The sequence below is a fragment of the Anguilla rostrata genome, chromosome 7, assembly GCF_018555375.3.
Source record: "Anguilla rostrata isolate EN2019 chromosome 7, ASM1855537v3, whole genome shotgun sequence".
NCBI classification, from domain to species: domain Eukaryota; kingdom Metazoa; phylum Chordata; class Actinopteri; order Anguilliformes; family Anguillidae; genus Anguilla; species Anguilla rostrata.
Window position 1 is genome coordinate 47,204,584 of NC_057939.1, and position 21,854 is coordinate 47,226,437.

Consider the following 21,854-nt stretch of genomic DNA (forward strand, 5'->3'; position numbering starts at 1 on the left):
CGGCGTCCGCAGAAACGCAAACAGCTTGAGATCCGATCTCTCGGCTTAATTACGCGGGTTAAACAAACTGCCGCGCCGCGCGTCGTTACCGAGCCTCGTTACGAGCGGCCAAAGCGCGCGGCGGATGCTAACGTCGGAGAGGGAAGGTGAGCGATTGTTCAAATGACCGTTATTTGCCGTAAGTGTGACACACTCTCTCACACTGCCGAAATCCATTAAGGTATGCCCTTTACCTACTGTACAAATGCACTGGTGAGCTTTTCCATGTCTGTAAAAAGCTTTAAAGTCCAGAGGTTTTGGGGTTTTATTCAGATGTGCCAGTTAAATGTGCGATTTACATTTTACAATAGTGGAGTTACAATGTGGTTTTCTCACTAAGGACTCGTCCAGATCCAGCAACGGAGAGCCTTTTAAATGGGCATTATCGTAAATGAGTGGTTACAATACACTTTAAATAAACTGAATGTTTTAAACATACATACATATGGACGATTCCATTTATCTTTAAAAATTATACTCAGGTATTCTTAACTGTAGATACTTAATTTTTTGTCATTTTACAAACAAATGTAGCAAAATTATATTATAGTGCATTTCCATACAAATGACTAAAAATAAACCGGTGTTTTTCATTGGTTAGGCAGTGCGTGTCCTGTTCCACTCCGATGGCCATTATTTAAAGTAAGGCTGGCTTATGTAACCAATGAAAAGGAAGCAACAAGAGGAAGCGGGACAGTAGGGAGAAACCGGATAACCTTTCGCCGACTGTACACAGACGCGGCCTTAAATCACGACTGACATTTAGAGAACGCGGCGGCGACAAGCAGCGGCACTTCGCACCTTCGTCTGATGGATTTCAGAGGGGACAGGTCTACGCCTGAGGGGACAGAACTCTACTGTGAGTCGACAGCCATGTTACAGTTCAGTCTACCCTGAACCAGGCAGGAGTTAACGAGCAGTAGCCAATCAGTACAGACTCAGCACACACCGTCTCACAGGAAACCAGGCGAATGCTGGTTTCTGATTGGCCATCCCACTTGTCCACTAACGATAGGTCCAGGTAGCCAGACTTGCACTGGAAACACAGTCGATATTCAAGGCAGCGGACAAATTCCACCTCATTCCCCCCCTCCCCACCCCCCACAGAGATCCCAAACTGGGTGAAGTGAAGCTTCAGGGGTGGAAAACCAGATCCCGAATGACGAACTAACTTAACCGCGAGGGATTCAGCTGCTGTGTGGGACAGCAAGGTCAGCTTTCCGGTTGCCTGGCAACCGCAGCGTGAGTAATAGGCGGTGATGCCGAGCTGGAGATGGGGGCGGCTGACCTCGCCCCGACCCCCGCCGTTCTGACCGCCGCTCCACCGGCCGTGGTTAACGTGAACGCTCGGTTGTGACACTTTCGGGCCGCGGACGTGTCACGGTCGGAAAAGCCGAAAAGCGCAGCGCGCGCTCCTATTGGACGCCCGCGGCTCTGCCTGTTCTGGACCCGCGTGGGAGGCAAACGCTCTGGTCCGTGGGATGCGGGCCGCGACGCCGGTCTTACGAAACCCGGAGAGCCAAATCGATGAGGCTTCCCGAACGCGCGAGGCGTGCGCGCAAACCAGCCCGGTTTCATAATCGGCCCGGCCCTCGGATGCTGTGTGTGTGTGTCTTATGTAAGCCGTTCACTGAATGAACTCAGTGGGATTTTAACCAGCCCTGCTGCTGCACAGCGCAACATTGTTTTTTATATTACACCCCTCCCACACGTGAAGATCCTTAAGGAAAAACAAGTCCCTGTAATCTAGTCTGAAACTGGCTCAAAACAGGCAGTAGTTCTACCTTGGGAAAGGTTAAAGAGAGAGAGGACAGCTCAATGTAGCCGATAAACTGAGAGACCAGGATCCATATTCATTTATTAAAAACGCTAATCCAGGCTTCCCCCTGTTATGAATACGAGCCTTGGGCTCCAATCAGAAGCCATTTTACGACTCATCAGAGAGCAGAGACTTTCAGACCCCTAGGGTCAATAGCACAGGTTTAAACCCCTAGACCACAGAACTGCATGCACAGATCAGGACAGCCGTTCCAGCTGCAATGCAGTTCTGCGGTCAAGGGCTTTAAACTCGTGCAATTGACCCCTGAGGTCTGAAAGTCTGTACTTTCCGATGAGTCTGAAAATAGAGCTTCTGATTGGTGCCTGGGGCTCGTATTCATAACAGGGGGAAGCCTGGATTTGCGCTTTTAACAAATGAATATGGATCCTGGTCTCTCAGATTCTCGGCTACGTTGAGCTCTCCCCTCTTTAACCTTTCCCAAGGCAGAACTACTGCCTGTTTTGAAGCCCGTTTCAGACTCATTACAGGGACTTTCCTGTCCTCTTCTGTCTGGTAAGCCCCACCCCCAATAAAAGCGGGACTCCGTACCTGCTCGATCTCCCGGGCCTTGGCGGCGATGGCCTTGGACCGCCGCTCCTGGAGGTTCTCCTTGGCCTTGGCGGCCTCGTCTTTGACAGGCAGGAGGTCCTCCTGCTCCGCATCCAAGCCCGAGATCTCCTCCTGGGGGAGGGGAGGGCAGCAAAGAAACAGGGGTCAGCAGGAGGCCCATTGGGGCGATGCGGGGAGATTTTTCCAGAACAATAAACGGGCATTTGGTATGCTGTCAAATTTCGTGAAGTTCCCCAACATAAACAAGTGGGCAGTGGGCTTTTAGTATGTACACACACACATAAAAAGCAATGGGGTCATGCAGAGAAAACCCACATAAGCAACGTGCATTCTGTTTCCAGGAAGTAGCGGATTTAAAGCTCTTAAGTGAAACTGCGATCATGTTGAAATAGTCTTGTTTGAGCACGGGGTCATCTCATTCCTTGAGGTTTCTCCGAACATTCCTCAAAATGGCATTTTCGGTCACACAGAGATTGATGTGGGATGGGGCTTAAGAAAGCCGCAGCGGCCAATACGCTGAGAAAACAAATCAGAAACACGCTCGCGAAACCTCAAAAGAGACCCCAAGCTTAAGTGCTTCCACGCACAAAGCCAGAAGCCATCTTGTTGGGAAGGCATAGATTACCGACTATATAATTGCAAAGGAATTTCACCGTATTCCTGAGAAGGCTGCGGTTTTTTTCTTTCAAAGAAACACACGGAAGTCTCGGCGAGTTGGAAGCTATGTGAAAAGGCTAGCTTAGCGGTCCAAGTGCACGCGATGAAATGGCGTGACCCCTAAAAGGTCGCAATGGTTGTCATTAGCCAGCGTTGTACCACGGGAGAAGTTTGTGTGTGGGGTGGGGAGGACCTGGGAGAATCTTCTGGAAGGAAGAGATTACATAAGGGGTGTAGTCCTGATTTCAGTGTCACCACAGATTCTACAAACCAAACAGGAACACGGCTCCATGTAAGGAAAGTTCTGTCTGCTGTAGGTGAAACATTCCAATGCTGAATATTCATTAAGGGGTGTGGCCAAGTGCACTGCCATAGCAACAAAAGCTCTATACTGTAATAAAGTACTGAAACCTCCTGTTACCAAACAGAGGCTCCTGCAGTCAAGTAGCAGAGAGGAAACTGAACGTGGGAGCTGAGTATCTGCTGTGTATAGAGAATCTGTGACTGAACTGCGTTGGAGGGAGTGGGTATTGGGGTGGGGGGGGGCAGGCTCTTACAAACTGCGCAAGCGTCTCGGGCACGTCGCTGGGTCTCTCCTGCGTCTCCTCGACCTTCTCCCTCAGAGGGTCTGGCAGGGGGGGCTCCAGGGGCCTGCTGGCCTTGTCCACGCTCGCCTGCACAGACACACAAAACCACACTTCAGGACAACCCGATTTAAGGTCCATTTTCACAGGAAACAATATAGACAACTACAAGCATAAAATATCAATCGTTTGCTAGCATCTCCCCAGAGGAAGCACCCATCAACACAACTGTGATTCTCACAGGACATGGACAGTAAACACACACACGCACGCACACACACACAGGCGCACGCACAGAGTGAAACCCACCTTTGAGGTGGAGACAGAGCTCTGAGGAGACCCATCTCTGGAGGCAGTCACAGGCTGACTGGGAGCCCTTTCTTTATCTGAAGGAGAGAAGAGGGAGAGAGGGAAAAATTTGAGGTGGAAAAAAGGAGAGAAGGTGAGAAGAGGGGGAGAAAGGGAAAAGAGGGAGAAAGGAGATAAGGGGGGGCAGAGAGAGAGGGGAAGGAGGAAAGGGCAGAGAGAAGAGAAAAAGAGGGAGAGAGGGAGGGGAACAGAGCGAAAAAAATGAGTAATGAAAACATCTATACACACCAAATCACATGAAAATAACAATAAATAAAAGAAACACAACTCTGGTAATGATGCGAATCCGTTTGATTTCAAACAGCTGAGGTTCTCTGGAAGGCCTCAGCTGGACACCAGGGATTTCCTCCAGTTCTAAAAACTCGGAGTCGCGGAGCAATCGCTCAAAGAGGCGGCTCATAACAGAGAGGGCCGCCAGTGAGGAGTCTGTCAGACGCCGGAGACGGGCGGATGTTTGATCTGCCCCGTCTTCCCGGACGATGCGTGCGTAACAACGGCTGAGGTTCCCCAGAGCGCTCCGCCGCCCCCGACATGTCCGAGACAAGCCGCCGTCGCCATCGCGGAGATGTTTGCCATCATTTCGCGGATCTCCGGTTGGGGGGGGGGGGGGGAGGCAGCCAGGGGTAAAAATCGCTAACAGACCTGCAGACGCGTGATTCGTGGAAGAGCGTGAAAGAAACTCTTCTGTACGCACGCGAGACCAAACACAAGACGCCGTTACGATTCCTCTGGAAGGAACTGGAAGCACAAACTCATTCTTTAGAGGGAAACGTGCGGTTTTATATCAACAGTCTTCAACTGAAGGCAGACAAAGAAACGAGAACACGGCAACAAAGCAGGGATTTCAAACTCAGACCTGAAGCGTCTGGAACAGCAAATAAGGATAAAGACAGGCACGCTTCGGCGTAGTTCTGCTTCATAACGATCACGCAATTACAGACAGCGGGGGGCGAAGAAGCACAGCTCTAAAAAGTGCGACTAACTTTTGAGAAAGTTTTTACTAATCTAAAGAAAGTGAGAAGGAACGGCTGAGCAGAAACCCGTGGTTCTCAGAGATCAGAGCGCTCGAGCTCGGGCTTATCAGAACTCTCCGGAACAGAGACCGCCGTGGCGAGGCGGGTCTCCGCACACAAGCCGATGTTATCAACCAAAAAAAAATAAATGACATCAGAGCTATAACCGGTTCACAAGTTTTCGATTTTTTATTTCCCAGGCAACTCAGTTGTCGGTCTTGTGAATTTGAAAAGCAAGCTCCACAAATCAATGTAAATAAAAAGAGCAAATAAAAAAAGCATGATTTTAAGGATTAACACATTAAAACTGGGTTAAAAAGAACTCTCCTTTTGTGTGTTTAAGAAGCACCCAGCAGACCCCTGCATCCATGCACACCCATGTACCTTACAGCATAAAATGACGCTTTTTTATTTTCACTTTGAAGCCTTAATTAGAAAGCCAGACAGCTCGCTGCTGGCTCGCACTTTTATTACAGTTTCAAAAGGAACGGGGAGCCGCGGCTCAAATGCAGGGCAGAACCCAGAGCCGAAACCTGTGACCTCCGACCTTTGACCTCGCCTAAATGAAAGCGAGCTTCCACGGGGTCTGGACACCCTCGTGCGCCAGCGTTCCGTGGCAGCCGTGTCCAATCAAACCGGCGAACCGAAACCCACCCCCCACTCCCACGCACCACATCCGCCATGCCACCTGCAACCCCCCCCCCCCCCCCACCCCGTGCCCGAAAAACAGAGCTGCCGGATAACCCGACACTTCGCATAAATCTCTTAGCGGTGTTCCATATCACTCGCGGTACATCCACAATCACCTGGAAGGTTCCGGCTCAGACAGTGAAGGGCAGTGTGTTAATACTTAAAACAGAAAATAAATCAAAAAGGCCCACCAAGGTTTGTCTGTCTACCGTATATACCTATTGACCATGAACAATTCTCCCCTTATCCTGCACTGTAGTGCACTGTGCTTTATGTTCTGTGTGTCTTCAATATGCTGATGAGGTAAATTGTCAGTCTGTAATAGTATTCAGGAAAAAGAAGGGGTAGACTGACAGCAAATGGCAAGGAAAGTCAGTCTTTTATGCAAAGTCACCTCTATGATCTGAAACTAAAAATATCAGAGAGAATAAAAAGCCAATTAAAAATTCAAGAGTGGGGTTTGGCATAAAATCCCAAAAGTGTTCCAGCCTCGCCGTGCACCCCAGCTCTGCATTAAGCGCAGACCGCGCCCACTGCCCCCCGTCCCGTTAACAACGGGTTACTGCAGCTCGGACCAATCTGAGCGCTCGGAAGAACGGGAAACGCGTGACATCATCCTGCACACAACGTGCGGCTTCACGTTCGGACAGATGGTTCCAAACAGAAGAGGGAAATAGGTTTTTCTGAAATAACAGTTGAAAACAGAATACGGAGTCAAACACTCAATTCATCAAATGATCTCATGACTGCGGCCTAACAGAAACCACTCCACCAAACTGAAACCAGCCACGGCTGAAAGAGCACACACCTGCGCACATGCATTTATTTTAAAATACATAACGTCCATTCGCTTTCATGTTTCCCCACTATTCTAGACTTCTCCTTTTGTCCAGTACTCTTTAAATCACATCTAAATTTACATTTCAGACATTTAGCAGACATTCTTATCCAAAGTGACTTACACAGCTTACGTTCTTTTACATATAATCTATATCTACTAACAGCCACTTTCAGAAGCAATTCAGGGTATGCACGACAGGACGATAAGAATAAAGGCCACGCCCATCACGCACAGCTGCTGGTGCGGGGCTAGGTGATTCCGTGCGGCTAACGCTAAAGTGAACGAAGCCAGCGTCAGCGCTGACCCACCCTCAAAAACCTTCCCAGGGTTCTGTGGGAGGGACACGCCCCTCCAAAGACGCCCTGCCCTGCGCAGTCCACACCTGGAGATATCAGTGACATCACAGACTGAGAAAGCCACAGCAGGTGGGCAACTGGAATTGGCCTGGTTCGTCTGAGCACCAGCATCCAACCGGGCCAAACTTAGGACAAACCCACATCTGCGCTTTGGACCATGATAAAATACGATCCTGGAGATCCACCCAGGAGATATACTCTGGCTATTTGTGAAAACAAATACTTTTTAAAGTGGCTGCAATCCGCAGGAATTTTAACTGGTGACCAAACGGTGTTTCAAATTATCATCTGGCTCAGGTTCGAGAGAGACTGCAGGCTTCAATCGTGGATTTAGATGGGGAGCCCTGATAAAATTAGGAGCGGAGCGCTCTGGCTCTCCTTCGGCATGAAAGTGCGTTCAGCATTGAACTCCGCCTTGAAGATATCAAAGAGGACACGGTGTGGGGTCTGGAGGGGGGTGCATCCTCTTCAGTGGGAGATAAAAGTTAAATTAAAATGGACTGGTCTGTTAAATCCCCAGCATCAGGGTCAAGACTCCCTGCTGGAAGAGGGAAAGACACAACAGGCCAAATGTTACGTTTCGCACAATAAGCACCACTTATCCAAGTAGGGCAAAGACTGGGGAGGTATATGAGGACAACCACATTTGGGATATGGAGAAGGGAAACTAATCTAGGATCAGCTCTTACTGTAATCTCGTAATGGGTAAGTCTGAAACACAGACGGGGGACAACTGATTCCAGGTCAGTACCATCACTCAAATGGTTTACATCTAAAGTAATTAGAGGAAAATCCCATCCCTGCCTGCTGTATTGTAGGGCTGGTGCTATGAATTATTTTGTCATTGATTATTCTAACCAATCACCTTTCTTAAAAATCATCTGAAAATGTTTTCCATTGAAACGCAGAAAAACAAAATTGACACGATGAGGGATCTAAACAATATTCCGGAAACAATTCCAGTCTCGCAAACGATTTCTAAGAATGCGTTTCATTATGAAGTAAATTCTGCTATACGCAGCCGGCCCACAAATCATTCTCACAAGTAATTATGCTGGGAGAAAGGAACCCATTTGTCTGCAACGACCGCCATGTTGCAGTTATTTCCCTAAAGCGGTCCACCAAGCTCGTTCACCACCGGACGCTTCGGAGAAATGATTCAAAATGGAAATTATTACTGTGATTAATCACTGCGCCACAACTGAAATCAATATGTGTATTACTATTATTCTTATTATTTTGTGTTTCTGAGCAATTAAATATATAAGTTAGATTAACAGGTGGTTCGTGGGACAGGGTAGGGAGGGGCTGGGGGGGGACACGTACTGCTCTTCTGCAGCTTCTGGAAGGAGTAGCTCTTGCTCTTTTCGGGAGAGTAGCTGCGACTGCTCACGCTGGACCCGGAGCGGCTGTGCGGCGAGTGCGGGACGTCCCGCTTGGGGGGGGACCTGTCCCGCTGCGGGGGGAAGGAGCTCTTCCTCCGGAAGTGATCCCGGTCCTCCCTGTGGGGAGGGAAGAGACGGTGAAAAAACAGAGCATCAGCGGCACAGGGACAGAGCTGCGATCACAACACCACCACCACCGAGTGCACACTGAGGTAGAGAGCGCACACACACGCGCATGTACACACACACACGGGCACACGCACATACATGCGCACACAAACAGACAAACACACTCACGCACATGCGGATTGCTAAAAAAAGAAAACCCCCAATTCACACATTTTATCATCTTCTCCCTCCAAATGAGATGAGGTGCGTCTTATACGAGGAGACACTCACAGACGGAACATTTTTTTCCCCCAGATTTAACAAGAGGAGGGGAAATCAGATCAGCCATCTCGTGGGACGAAGAAGGACGTAAAGTCAAGGTCTTGGGGAACGCCCTGACGCTCCATTTGTTCGACTGAATTTAAAGTGAAATTATGGGAAAGGGGACCAGGGCCGTTTGGATGCCCTGGTTCTGATTGGGCTTCCAAACCATGTCACTCCTCGCATAAAGAGCAGCCAATGGCATAACAATCAAAGCAAAATCAGAGGTTAACCCTTTATAGGACTTTGATCAAAACCATTCCCAGGACACACACAAAAAAAAAGAAAGAGAAAACCCTACTGAGTCTAAAGACGGGAGGGGTGGAAAGGGGGGGGGGGGAGGTGCTTCAGAACTGCCTGCTGGGTAATGGAACTAATGAGCTCGTCTACCTTTCACTCCTGGCCTCCCCCTTGCTTGCCGCACACCAAATAACCCTCACTCCCACAATGCACCAGACAGGTGGGCGTACCCTCGCTCCAAGTTCAGAATGGCCTGCATTAGCGTGTCATCAGCGACTTCGGGGACTACGTTGGACAAGCTCCTGGGGGCGGGACAGAAGCCCTGAGCTCTAACGTTGGGTGGGGGGCCCGCTCTGCTGTTGGCTCTGAGAGGCAAAAAAAAAAAAAAAAAATCACAGAAAAATGAATAAAAAACCAAACATCAAATATCACATCACATTAACCAAATCGCAACCGGTTCTAAGATTCTATTTTGTAGTTCATTTTGTATCCATTATTAAGTTTCCAATTAAAAATATATTTACCATTTACCGTAAAAATTCAGTTGGTAGATTTTGGGATAAGGTTTGTCAAGTGTGTAACTAGTGTCACCAAAAATTCTCACACAGCAATTAAAACTAAATTTGTGCCTGCATGTATATGTTTGTATATGTATGTGTGTGTGTGTGTGCGCACGCACAATGTGTATGTGTGTGTGAATGTGTGTTTACACTGTGTGGTTACACTTCCCACAGGTGACGGATATTTGATTTTGATGTTTTATTTGAAAAGAAAAGAAAAACCAACAAAGAAAGAAAGGAAAAAGGAAAGAAAAGAAAAAAGAAGTTAGAAACTCTGAAAATATTAGGAAATTTGAAGGAACTGCCCTTCTTCTGCACTCAACACACCGATTAGCAGCTCCGGAGCAGGGAGTGCTATCAGCTAGCACAGCTCAAATTCAACATTTAACAAAAAAAAAAATAAAGAAAATTCGAACTTATCTTAAAGCCAGGATATGGTGGCAGTTATGCGCAAAGCTTTTTAAGTTAATCTGACTGAAAGTGCCTGGACTGTAAAGGGAAACTGCTAATCCGCCTGGATACCGTGTAATTCTCCACCAATCCAGCCGTATCGAGTGGAGCCGTAAGCTCCGCTGATCGGGCTTTTCGTGGTATCACAGGTACAGGCCATAAAGACTGCCGTTACGGGGACTGTTCACACTGATCTGGGTCTAGCATATCTCTCAGTTATGATCGGGGCTCTCCTGCGAAAGTTTCAGCTTTCAAACGGCTCTCTCTAAAAAAAAAAAAAAAAAAAAGAAAAAAAAAGAAAAAGACAAATAAGACATTGAAATATCAAAGCAGAATTGCAATGTCAGATGCTACACTACTGCGACAACCAGACAAGGCGTATACGTAGTTTCATAACGCATGTGAAGGTCCCGTAACTTTAAATGTAAGCTCGAAAGGTTTAATGAGGAAGTGACAATGCTCCACATTTTTTTCTGTCAGTAGGGAAAGCAGCCTATTTGTTTCCTCTGGAGAGCCCCTCTTGTGCTGTGACAGCACAGAGTCGGGTAAAGATGAGCGCAGCACGGAGGACTCCGGAACCAAGATGCTGCTGCCGTAGGCAACGGCACACTTACACGCCCGCATACTCCCCTCAAACTCACACTCCCAGTAACAAACCCACATACTCCCCTCAAACTCACACTCCCAGTAACAAACCCACATACTCCCCTCAAACTCATGCTCCTGCTAACCGGGGCAGGAAACCCCTTTGCTTGGGCGCGCGGCTAAAACACATCGGCTAGCTAGGCCCGAAAAACATCCACGGCGAACTCTGGGGTATTTTTACGAGGTCGTGAACTGAAGAGGAAGGGGGGGAGCACGGCGGCCGGTGCGAGCCGTGTCCGCTGGTGGTCCACAGACACCGCCGGCTTTTAAAGGGGCGGTAAAAAGGACGGGAGAGAAGCCCATCTACCCGTTCACTGCGACTTCGCCGTTTATTTTCCTAACCCGACTCTTCCTTTTAAGTTCACGGCTGAGCCGTTGCCGTGGAAGCCCGAAACCGGAGGAGTCTGGGAACGACCCCGGCGACCCGGAGACTGTCGGGGTGCGGACGACGCCCCCGGACGGACCGGCCTCCCCCCGGCGTGGCCGATAGGATGCAGATGTGCAGCCTCCGGTCTGTTGCCGGGGCGATCTGACCCGATGTCCACACCTGTTCGACACGCTTTTGCGGTCCTCTCCCCTGAGTATTTAAATACACACGGAGGGGTACAGGTGTGGCTACCTGCGCTGAGTCATTACTTGTACACACCTTCCGCCTCGTACAGATCCCAGGATTACCCCTCAACAGGGTAGAGAACACGGCTCAACAGCACACAAACCTAATAAAACTGCACCAAAGTGACAGCACAAACAAACAAAGCACTTAAACACCGGGTCAATCTGTCCCAGTTCCTGAAGACCAAGCGACACAGACGTCTGTTTCTGGTGAAAGGACTCAACGGCATGCTGAAGGAAAGGGTGAAAAAAGGAGGGAAGAAGGCAGAGTTGATTAACTTATTTCCAGCCGCAACGCGATACCACCCGCGACCCATAAAACCCGCCCGTCCCTATAAAAACGCTCCAGGTATCCAGTTCCCTACATCCACACTCTCCTTGGCCCGCATTCCAGCACAGCCTGCGCACCATCAGATAGGCCCAGTAAGTTTACATTCGCTCACAATGCCCCATAAATCAGTGTGCGCCCGATATGCTACGGGGAGGCTAAATTAGCCTCTAACGCGACGCGCATTCTAAAGCACCTCCGGCATCGGCCGCTAGTGAGGAAGTCGTTTTCTTCCTCCCGTTGTCTTCTTTTTTATTTTTTTTTTAAATGCACATCTGTACAAACTGCAGTAAAAGTCCTAACGTTTGCCCTCCCCCCCCCCCCCTTTTGTTTCGGACTCTCGATCCGTCCGTCACTGGTTTTCCGCGACCGCGCGACGCGGCGCTATACGACGGGCCGTAGCGTCGAGCCGGGGGGGCGGGGCCCGAATCGGGGGGCACCTGGTTCTCTCCCTGACCTTCCGCCGAACCCCCCCGGGCCGCTCCCCTAACAAAGGGCAGACGCTCAAACGGCCCCCCCGCCGGATTTTTTTTTTTTTACGGCCCCGGGGCCCCGTTTGAAGTGCCTCCCGAAACCTGGTCGGCCATTTGCTCCGGGAGTGAATTACCGCGGGGACCTTTCCGCCAAAACTGCCGCACCTCCCACTCCCCCCACCTTAGCCTTACGCCCCCCCTTTCCTAATCCTATAAAACCATTTCACTGTTTAAAAAAAAAGAAAAAAGAAAAAAAGACATATAAAAGAAAGAGGCTCACCTTTCAAAATTGTCATCAAGTCATCAAGGATACGCTAACTTTGTCGGTCACAAGGAGCAAATGTAAATTTGTTTAGCCTCTTTTTACCCTCAGATCTCTCCGAATTCTTTCTCCATCGTAAAAGGGTGAAACGTGACACTCGGTGTTACATGAGAGAGCAGGCGCCCATATGACCTACTGCTACTAACCAGTGCCGTTTCACTAGCGGAGGGGGTGACAGGAGGACAAATGCCACTCCAACGCAACACAAGCGGCTAACGGAATAGCTACTCCCCAGCAGATGTTTTCTTCCTCCGTTGCCTGCAGTCAGAAAAGATCTAAGCCACAGTGAATTAATTCAATAGTTCAACATTATTAACTCCGTTCAAAGGAGCGTTGGCTCAGTTACGGAAAACGGTGCAGGATCAAACTGACCTCTGTTCTCCGCCATGCATGGAAGTGTACTTACATCAGGACCAAAGAATGAAACCAATAAGCCTAAATTAAACCAACAATAAGAAACCTTCCTACATTAAACCTCAACAATCTCACAACTTCCGTTGCATTGGACCCAGACAACACAGGTGGGGGCCTCAATGCCGCAGACAGGTGACCACACGCAGGTAAGTCCGGGGGACACCGTGACACGCACTCTGTCCATTGGCTGAGCCATGTAAGTCCTGACTCACTGCGGCCACCAGAGTGGGTGTGGTTAACCTCTTTGACCCTGGCTACTGTCCATCTACAGACCTAATGATACTACACCAACATCTGATTGGCTAACCAACGTGTGCATGCCCCGCCAATCACTAGAGAGGTGGACTCGGGTGACCTACCCGGTTAAATAAAGCCAGATAAAGGTGATTAATCCAGAACCCTCCCAGACCTGAGCAGGGGAGATGTAGTTCTCAAACTCTCCACCCCTTTCCAGGAGAGGATTAAAGCCTGCTGACACAACACCAGAGGGAAAGTAGGCTCCCAGACACCTGGATATCAACGCACAGCGAGGACATTTTTATCACCACAGGGGGAGGAACCTTCCCTTTTCTAAAGAAATATGATTGTTTTCAAGAGTACATTACATTTTCCATGGGTATAAATATCTTTAAAAAAAATTTTTTTTTTAAACAATTCAAGATATACATTGGTTTCTGTGCCTTTGTCTGAACAACCATGTCTCTAGTTTTATCTTCAATCGCGTCCTAAAAAAAAAAGGACGCGATTGAAGATAAAAAAAATTAAACTCAAACCTGCAAAAATAAATTACACACAGCTAAATAATTACGGTTTAATAATTAGGATTCTGTGAAACAGCTTTGGGGGCCATTAAAGCCAAGGGGAAAGGTTAAAGAGGTGACTTTGAGGGTTCAAGGGAAGGGGGGAGGGGACGGGCTCCCTGGCAATCAACCAGTCCTCGTTTAGCTCGTTATCCCAAACCCGTCGGGGGAGGTCAGAGGCCACACAAAAGAGCAGTGTGCCCTGGGTAATCCCGTCGCCTGTCCGCTCTGACCGCAAGGGTCGCTGTGGCCCTCAGGGGCCCCTGCTGTGGACCCCCAGGCCCCTCAGCGTCGCCCAGGAGTCTGGGAAGTTCATCTGGAGTCTGGAGTCTGGACACTATCCCCCCCCCCCACCCCCACAAATCCCCACTCCCCCACGTGAGCTGGACACAGCCCAACAGCCCACTGGGGACAGACCATCAACCTCCAGACCACACAAACGGCCCAAAACTGGGCCCAGCGCGGCTCTACGGCACTGCCATTTTAAGAGCTTTTACTCCTGAAAACTGAAGTGTGCTAACCGGGAATTGAAGTAAAGGTTTTTACAGTTAGCCTAACACGATGAAGCTCCTAAAGAGGAATGCAAGCAGGCAGGAAAGCTTCAAGCAACTTGAATCTTATCCATTTGAAAGATATCAAGATATGTAATAAAAATAAAAAAAACTTTGGAGGACACTCCAGCCAAATGAAATCCAGTTACAGCGCATTAACCGCACACTGCACTCAACAGCTGCGTTTGTGAGAACTACACATAAAAAGACACTTATGACCATCTCAGATGCAGCTCTGTGGGGGAAACTCATAACCCAGAAACCCACAGAACTGAGTAAATATTCCTGCCTCACTAAGACAGTGGCCCATTCTTTCAGACTGAAAAAAAGAGTACTATCGCCCCCTGCAGCCCATAACTGGAATAGAGTATTTGTTTTTTGTTGGCCTCCCATTGGTTCACCATGCACACACACTGTCATGTAAAGCCCTAAAATATATTTATCATTTTTGCTGCATCTGTTGACTAGTTCATTAATGGGATTCTATGGACAATTCACCAACTGCAAAAGGTAAGCTTTTACAATAAACACCAAATAATAACAATATACGCATTCATTTCAGTGAAGCTTAATCAGGAGTTTAACAATCTGAATAGTTATAACATCCACATGCACGAGAAAACTCAATGTTTTGGGTTTAACCATACGGAAGTTTTTATGAAAGTAATAAGCACGCAGACGTTTCTCTTAACTTCACGGACACACTCTCCTGTATTTGGTTTCCAGTCTTCCTGCCAGCAGATGCAGCCCAATTTGAGCGTAAATTCTGCGCAGGTTTGCCTTCCCCCTGGCCGCTCAGAGCTCTCCGTTCGGAGGCCTTGGCTCGCGTTTCCGAGGGGTTTTTTTCCTGTAATTGCACAAATGCGGCGGAACAAACTTTCCGTGTCGCGGAAAACGCCCTCCCCGACAGCCGGGGCTTTGTTTGCCTTGGGTTCCGGCCCGGTTCCTCGCGCGCCTTTGAAAGAGGCCGTGGTTTCGGCTCGCGCCGCGACCTGCCAAGATCCGCGGCCGAACGCGGGACCCGAGCGCTCTCCCAAAACCTGCTCCGGAAGGGGGACCCCCGGAGAGCCCGAGACTCCAGCTCTCTCTCCCACAAACCCTGTGACCGAATCCCGAGGTCGCTCAATGCGCCAACGACGACCATTTCAAAACTCGCTATGTTTTTTTTTCTTTTTTAAATACTGCTTTTCTGTCCTTTGATTGTGCAACACCTTATGGCAAACCTAGCAGAACAATTTATGTTAAGTCTACTAAATTACAGCAGATACAGTAACCACGTTTTAGACTGGGCCATAGATTCTGCCCTAGACACGCTCACAGCACATAAGGAAGTCATCGTATTGTAAAGTGATGTCACCTCTATACTGACCCTACATTTTAACTAATGATTTCAGGAGGGAAAATCATTGATGTGAACTGTTCACAGACACGAATGGGTTATATTCCACCCATCACAGTGGACCGAGGAGGTGAAGCCAGGCCCAGTATTCACAAAGCATCTCTGAGTAGGAGTGCTGATCCAGGATCAGTTCTGCCATGCCCACTCATAATGGTTAAGGTTATGAGATGAACAGGGGAAGACTGATCCAGGGCAAGATGCTGCTCAGATGCTTTATGAATACGAGCCGAAAGCTCTGATGAGACGGGCTGGGAGTTACGGCAACGGGTTCCGATGCTTCAAACAGACATGAGACAGACAAGCGCACCCCTCCCCCCCATTTGAGAGGCAGGAGTTCGGCCTTACCTGAACTCCATCTGTCGCCCCCCCTGGGAATCGTCCCTGGATCCCCTGTAATAGTGGTACCCCTCCTCCTGTGAGAAAACCACAACCACTCGATCAATTAACCAATCAAAAAACAGGCAGTTTGACCAACAAACCAATCAGTCAGTCAGTCAGTCAGAAAGACAGACCATTTTTCTATACAGCCATTTCTAAATATGTTGTAGCACAGCTCTTCATAACGGACATTTCTGGGTTTAATATTCATGTCAGCAGATCTCCGCAGCACTCACTGGACATGGGCGATAAGCATCTGACCACAATAATGCAAAAGCCTGCTTGTGATCGACAACTTGCCTATAAAATAAGCGTTTTGCATACATATCTCCTCTAGTCCTTGGAGGAACTTAGCATGACTGACTGGATTAAAAGCCCCACACAAAACAAACTTTCTCTTTGAACTAGATGCAATGTACACTGAACCATTACAAAATTCTGGCTGTACAGTTCATTCGAAGATGGTGATTTGGAGCTATGCCCGCATGTCTTGTGTACAAGCACCAGGTGGCATTAGAGCGAAGATAAGCAGCTTGTAAAACTCAGTATTCCACAAGGGGGCGACTGCAAGCTGTCAGTAGTGATATGATACCCACTCCCTCAAACGTGCACACGTTTAATAAGCGTAACCTGACTCCCTTCCTACCTGGCAGGGCAGATAATTATATGGATGAAGCCGGGTTCATATTTCAGATCCACAAGACAGACTGTAATATTACACATCATAACAGAAACAAGCTTGGCTTGTTTCTATTCAGGCCAAGTCGAGAGGTAGAATTATAAATCATGAAAATGGCAACAACAAAAAAAAGTCTTCCAAAAAGTGCTGCATTTAAGCATAACCCCACATTTCCTGTTCAGAAAATTTACTCAAAACTGAGAATAACGTTCAACAGAGTTTTTAATTCTTTTAAAATGACCGAAACCCTGTGTTTAATGCGGGTTAACCCATTCACACAGTCGGTGAACACAGGTTTTATCCAAGTTGTTGCTTCGGTGCGCGAGGGGTACGGCTCACCCTTCGGGAGGGGGGGGCGTTCCTGCGCACGTTCCCAAAGTGAGCGTTCTCGTGGTACCCTCTGTGGTCGTCTCCGTGGTAATTGCGGGGGCCTCCGTTTGGGTAGTACCGCGGGCCGTCGTAGTCAAAATCTCTGTGGTAGGCTTCCTCGGGTCTGTTGAAGTCTCCCCTCCTCTCAGCCATATTCACCACTCTGTTGTAGGGCATCTGGAGAAAAAAAAAAGACACACAAATAGTCATCCCCAAACTTAATGCAAAAACCATCTCAAAACCCTGCTCTCCTAATATATCCACTCGCTGGTTCACCATTTTAAAAAAAGATCACAGGGGTGAGTCACACAATTTTACACCAGGAGCAAGAAATGGAATGTCTGCTTTCATGACACTGAACTGTTTTAATTAACCATCGTTTAACTCTCATATATATGGGTGGAGCTTGCACTGAAGGGAGTGGCTTTCACAGTGACAGACAGCTCATCTTGAGATAGAGTAAGTGAAAATGAGAACATTTTCAAGGAATCCTTCGTAGAAAACTGCCAATGCCTTTTCAATACACATTTTGCAGCTCCGTTACCAATTAGGGACTGACAGTACAAAACGTGCTTATGGGACTTTTTACATTAAGTGTAAACATAACTTAAGAGCGCATTAATGGAAAAGATGAGGAATTAAAAGCATGACAGAAATCATTTATCATTTCAGGTAATTAGCGCAGACTCATCGCTTCACTGAGACAACACTTGCTGTGAATACTCATTCATCACAAAAAACCCAAACGCAGGGGGCCTTAGAAATTAGGCCCCAAATCATACACTTACAGAAATTTAAAAGCATTTCCTAAATCTACACTACTGATACGTGCGAGTTCTTCTGACGCGAAATAAAATGATTTTGTATGTCTGACGCTCACCTCCCTTTCTGGATGGAAATGCTCATCGTAAGCTGCTCGGATAGTGCTCCTGTCTCTTCTGTACGCCACTAAAAAAAGATCAAAGGGAACGTGAAACTTAGAGACGGATATTCATTAACGCTCCAAACACAGAACCCACTGGACAGAAAACTGTCCCTTCTGCCAATTACGCTTTAGTGGAACACTGTGTGTTAGTTCGCAGCTAAACGATGATTACAGATATCAAATTACCGCTTTTAATAACAGCAGCAAGGAAAGCTCACTATACCCTACAATTACTCTCTGAATAGGCCCCAGTGGTTTTTTTTCCCCAAAGTGATAAATTGGTACTTTTTACCTGGCTAAAATGTGGCTACGTTGTTAATGACGCCCACAGGGGGCTGTCTAACACACTGTTCACTCCCCGGAGGGTCACTAGAGGCGTGCGTAGTCCCCTCAAGGGAATCAAACCACAAAACACTTATAGCTACCACAGGCTCCAAGAAAAACCAGTCCCCAGTGTTTGGTACAAGATGCGGAGCCAGCAGTGCAGTTTTGACGGTCTACATCCGTAGGCTCACATGCACACTGCCAGACCGGTTTGAGCAACGCAGATTGCACAAACAGTGTCTTCTGAACTGTTGTATGCTCCGACAAGATTTACGGGTAACAAGTGTGCATGTTTTTTTCCCAATAAGTAACTTACATGTTTCCAACAAAATGTGGCAATAATTTGAATTAAAAGTGGTGACTATTTGTCCCCCAGGAAAAGATTCTGAATGCGCCATCAAATACGTTCACCTGTTCCAAATAGTAACGTCCCTTGTGTACGTTTTAGACGTACGTTAAAAACAACGGAACTTCCTACGGGTCATGCTATTCGCGCACAAGGAACGTTGGGGAATAAGGTTGACAGCTATTTCAAAAGGACATAACGTTGTTTTCGTCAAACACGCGCTGGAACCAAAATATTTTTACAATTTATTTACAAAATAACAGTAAATTATTACAACTTACTCCTTTGGTGTCTTCAGGAAGTACTGGTGGCTGGAAATCTCAAACCTGCGCAAACGGAATGTTGCAAATTCACAGGACATTCACTTCAATGGGCTAGATCAGTTTCCTTGTCGCCACCTGTTTGATTCCAGTACGCGCAGACTTACATAGTACTACTTATGTAGCGTAGACATACGTAGCGTAGTCGGAAAACGCACTTAAAAATCAGAAAGTTTCACAAATACTGTACGGACAATTTAGCTTTGCTAGCTAATGTTAACTAATCCTGCTACAAAGATTATTTGTACCAGCTATTCTGCCAAAAGCTACTGTTTTGCGATTTATAAAGTGCAGACAGGTTGTAGGCCACTGTTCCACAACAAACGTGTAAACTGCATTAGCATTACCGGAGATAGTGGCAGGGCCTGCAAAAAAAACTGCACCAAGATTCCGTAGCTAGATAACATTACATGCTCAAGCAAACAGGCTAGCAACAATTCTGTGCACGAAACAAACATACCAGAGTCGTTAACTGCAATAGACCGTTAGACCTATCCAGTCTACAACATTTATATTATTCACATAAATAGTAAGGGAAAAGTCTTCGATTCAAATATACATTTGACGTTTTCCAGCTAGCTGGTTATAGCTATTCATCCATCTTTAGCACACACGTGATATCCTCTACTTTCGATGGTTTCCCTTTTGGGTCGTCATTTCCGCTGTGTGATATCCGTTTAACTCATTGAAGGACACTAGTGGAATTCACATTAGTTATTAATCTTTTCTTGTGTGGTGTCCACTGAGGCTGGTTTCTGTGTTGGTCGATTTTGGATTATGGAGTATGGATCAGCACGTCCATCGCTCAAATGTGCTGCAATTTCGTTTTTCCCGTCTCGGTGCCATGTAGATATTTTCATGAAGTTACTGTAGCTGTGCACATTGCGATCAAGAGGAAATTCATTCAGGACTATTCGAAGCCTGGTGTATGCTACAAGCTCCTCTTGAAAAACATCCGCTTGTACCCTTTAAAAACAACAATGTGATACATTTCCACAACATTGATAAAACAAGACAATAAAAAAAATCGGGGAAAAAAAACAAAGGGCAGCATGCATTAAAAATTCACATGGCTAAAAACATAGTAGTAAAGGGATTAGTAGATTTTTTTTAATTGAGTACATAAATTGCCTTCACTGTAAAGGCAGGCTCTGACAGTCTTTACTTTCCTGACTTTTCCTGAAAGTAAAGGACTGATAAAATGTTGTAAAACAATACTAAGGTCTTTGAATTCTTTACTATTTTTCATAGTAAAGAATTTAAATATTTTCAAATATTTTTTCATAATTCTTTCAAATTGTTGGTGCAGGCAGGCTATATTCACCAGAGGTTACCAATACCGGTTTACTAAAACCTTCCCTCCTTCGTCAAAGTAATGGTCAATGGCTATCTAGCAGACACAAAACAAAGAAACAGGCAAAAAATGCAAACAGCAGAAGGAAGTTATACTTCTAAATTACAGGACTCAAGGAAGCCACACATTTAAGAACACTTTCTTCAGTAATGAGGACTAGCTTGGTGACTGAGACAGGCACATTTATGTATGGAAAGTGTGTCTAAGGGATTTTTTGTCACACCAATGTATTAACAATATAGTTGTATGTTTATTTTCTTCATTAGGACATCTCTCTCACACACACACAGACTCACACACAAGCACGCACACACACATTTGCACAGTACCTCAAATGTGAACTCCACCTAAAAACAAAACAAGAAAAAACGCTTTGAATAAATCAGCCTTGCTCTGTGCCACCTTTGGCAACTGAGTTACTGAACATTTTGTTTGCAATCTCTTATCTCTTTGCCACATTATGTGGATCCCAGGTGCTGTCCTGTCATTCCTGCAGGAAGCTGTAGAGCAGAGATGCATGCTGAGCACTGTGCCGAAACACCAGATCCAGCATGCCCAGCACTTGCATCGCCTGCTTTCTATCAGAGAAAAGAGCTTAAGATGATAGACTACCCTGACAGAAAGCCAGATGCAATGCTGGAGCAGGGCCCGGCAGCCAGGCCCTGATTTATAACGCAAAGCCAGACTTACGGCTAAGTAGAAAGTCTTCAAAGAGCTCACCTCAGAGAAATGAGCTGGGAAGCACGTGGATCTGAGCCAGTGAGCGCCGTATTGATTCCTGCACGCGTAGGAAACGGGGTACACAGCAGGTTTTCCTCAGTCATGCATACTTACATACTTTTACTCAGTGATGGAGAAGCCGTGTCGCTAACACAGGCTCGAGAGCACATCGACTCTAACATATACGACCATTAGATCACAGGGCCAGTGAGTAATGTTCCCCAGGACCCCAGTGCTCATTCATTGACGTGAATTACACTGACAACGGCTGAGGAATTAATTTCCCGAGATTTTATATGAGTGACGTCCTGCTACACAGGATACTGCTACTCGCAACCATAGACTGTATAAGCTTGCAACCGCAAGCAAGGCACATAATGGTGGTTTCGCATTTATTTTACGATAGTTACTGAAACGCCCTGTAGGGGATTTTTTTGGTTACTACTGACATTACCAATATTTAATGTTTGAATTTTATAACTGAATTCAAAGGGGGGGGGGGGGGGGTAATTCAAGTAAGCTTAATAAATTACATAGACCTGAAGGTGTCCTGAAAATTTTTTAAGCAAAATTCAAAAATCATAAGACGCCAGCTGACACGATTTAAAATATATCGGCCGAGAACCTTCACTTCCCCACCACAGAAATATCAAGAAAAGTGAGAAAAGTTGAGAGTTGAGAAAAGTGTTGTGATGTTCTTCCCCGTTACCTTGAGTAAGTCTGTATTCCCATTGCTTGTAGGAAACAGAAAACAAAACTGCCTGGTCCGCTTAAAGGGACCACGAGATGTTACGTGATGCAGCTCTTTCAACAACCGTGAACTGAACAAGCACCGTGGCTTCTGCGCCTGGGATGTGCTTTGGTGAGCTGCTAAGTAAATGAAGAATTCGTCA

The 21,854-nt window shown here is 47.0% G+C and overlaps 1 protein-coding gene across 11 annotated transcripts in view; it reads right to left on the reverse strand.

The window, feature by feature from the left end:
- LOC135259881 (periphilin-1-like) overlaps positions 1–21,854 on the reverse strand; it is a 100,627-nt gene that overhangs the window by 9,969 nt on the left and 68,804 nt on the right. Inside the window, exons 1-10 of one of the 11 annotated variants that reach the window (XM_064344765.1) lie at positions 21,671–21,808; positions 18,849–18,893; positions 17,853–17,920; positions 16,943–17,149; positions 15,892–15,959; positions 9,223–9,357; positions 8,265–8,440; positions 3,979–4,055; positions 3,643–3,759; positions 2,408–2,539 (exon numbers count right to left, since the gene is read on the reverse strand). In XM_064344765.1, coding sequence (XP_064200835.1) covers positions 2,408–2,539; positions 3,643–3,759; positions 3,979–4,055; positions 8,265–8,440; positions 9,223–9,357; positions 15,892–15,959; positions 16,943–17,149; positions 17,853–17,920; position 18,849 — 981 coding nt within the window. In that variant the 5' untranslated portion in view covers positions 18,850–18,893; positions 21,671–21,808. Of the gene's footprint in view, positions 1–2,407; positions 2,540–3,642; positions 3,760–3,978; positions 4,056–8,264; positions 8,441–9,222; positions 9,358–15,891; positions 15,960–16,942; positions 17,150–17,852; positions 17,921–18,848; positions 18,894–18,994; positions 19,293–19,347; positions 19,510–20,961; positions 21,257–21,670; positions 21,809–21,854 lie in introns of those variants that run through there. The other 10 variants (XM_064344766.1, XM_064344764.1, XM_064344768.1 and 7 more) reach the window with 10 other exon arrangements.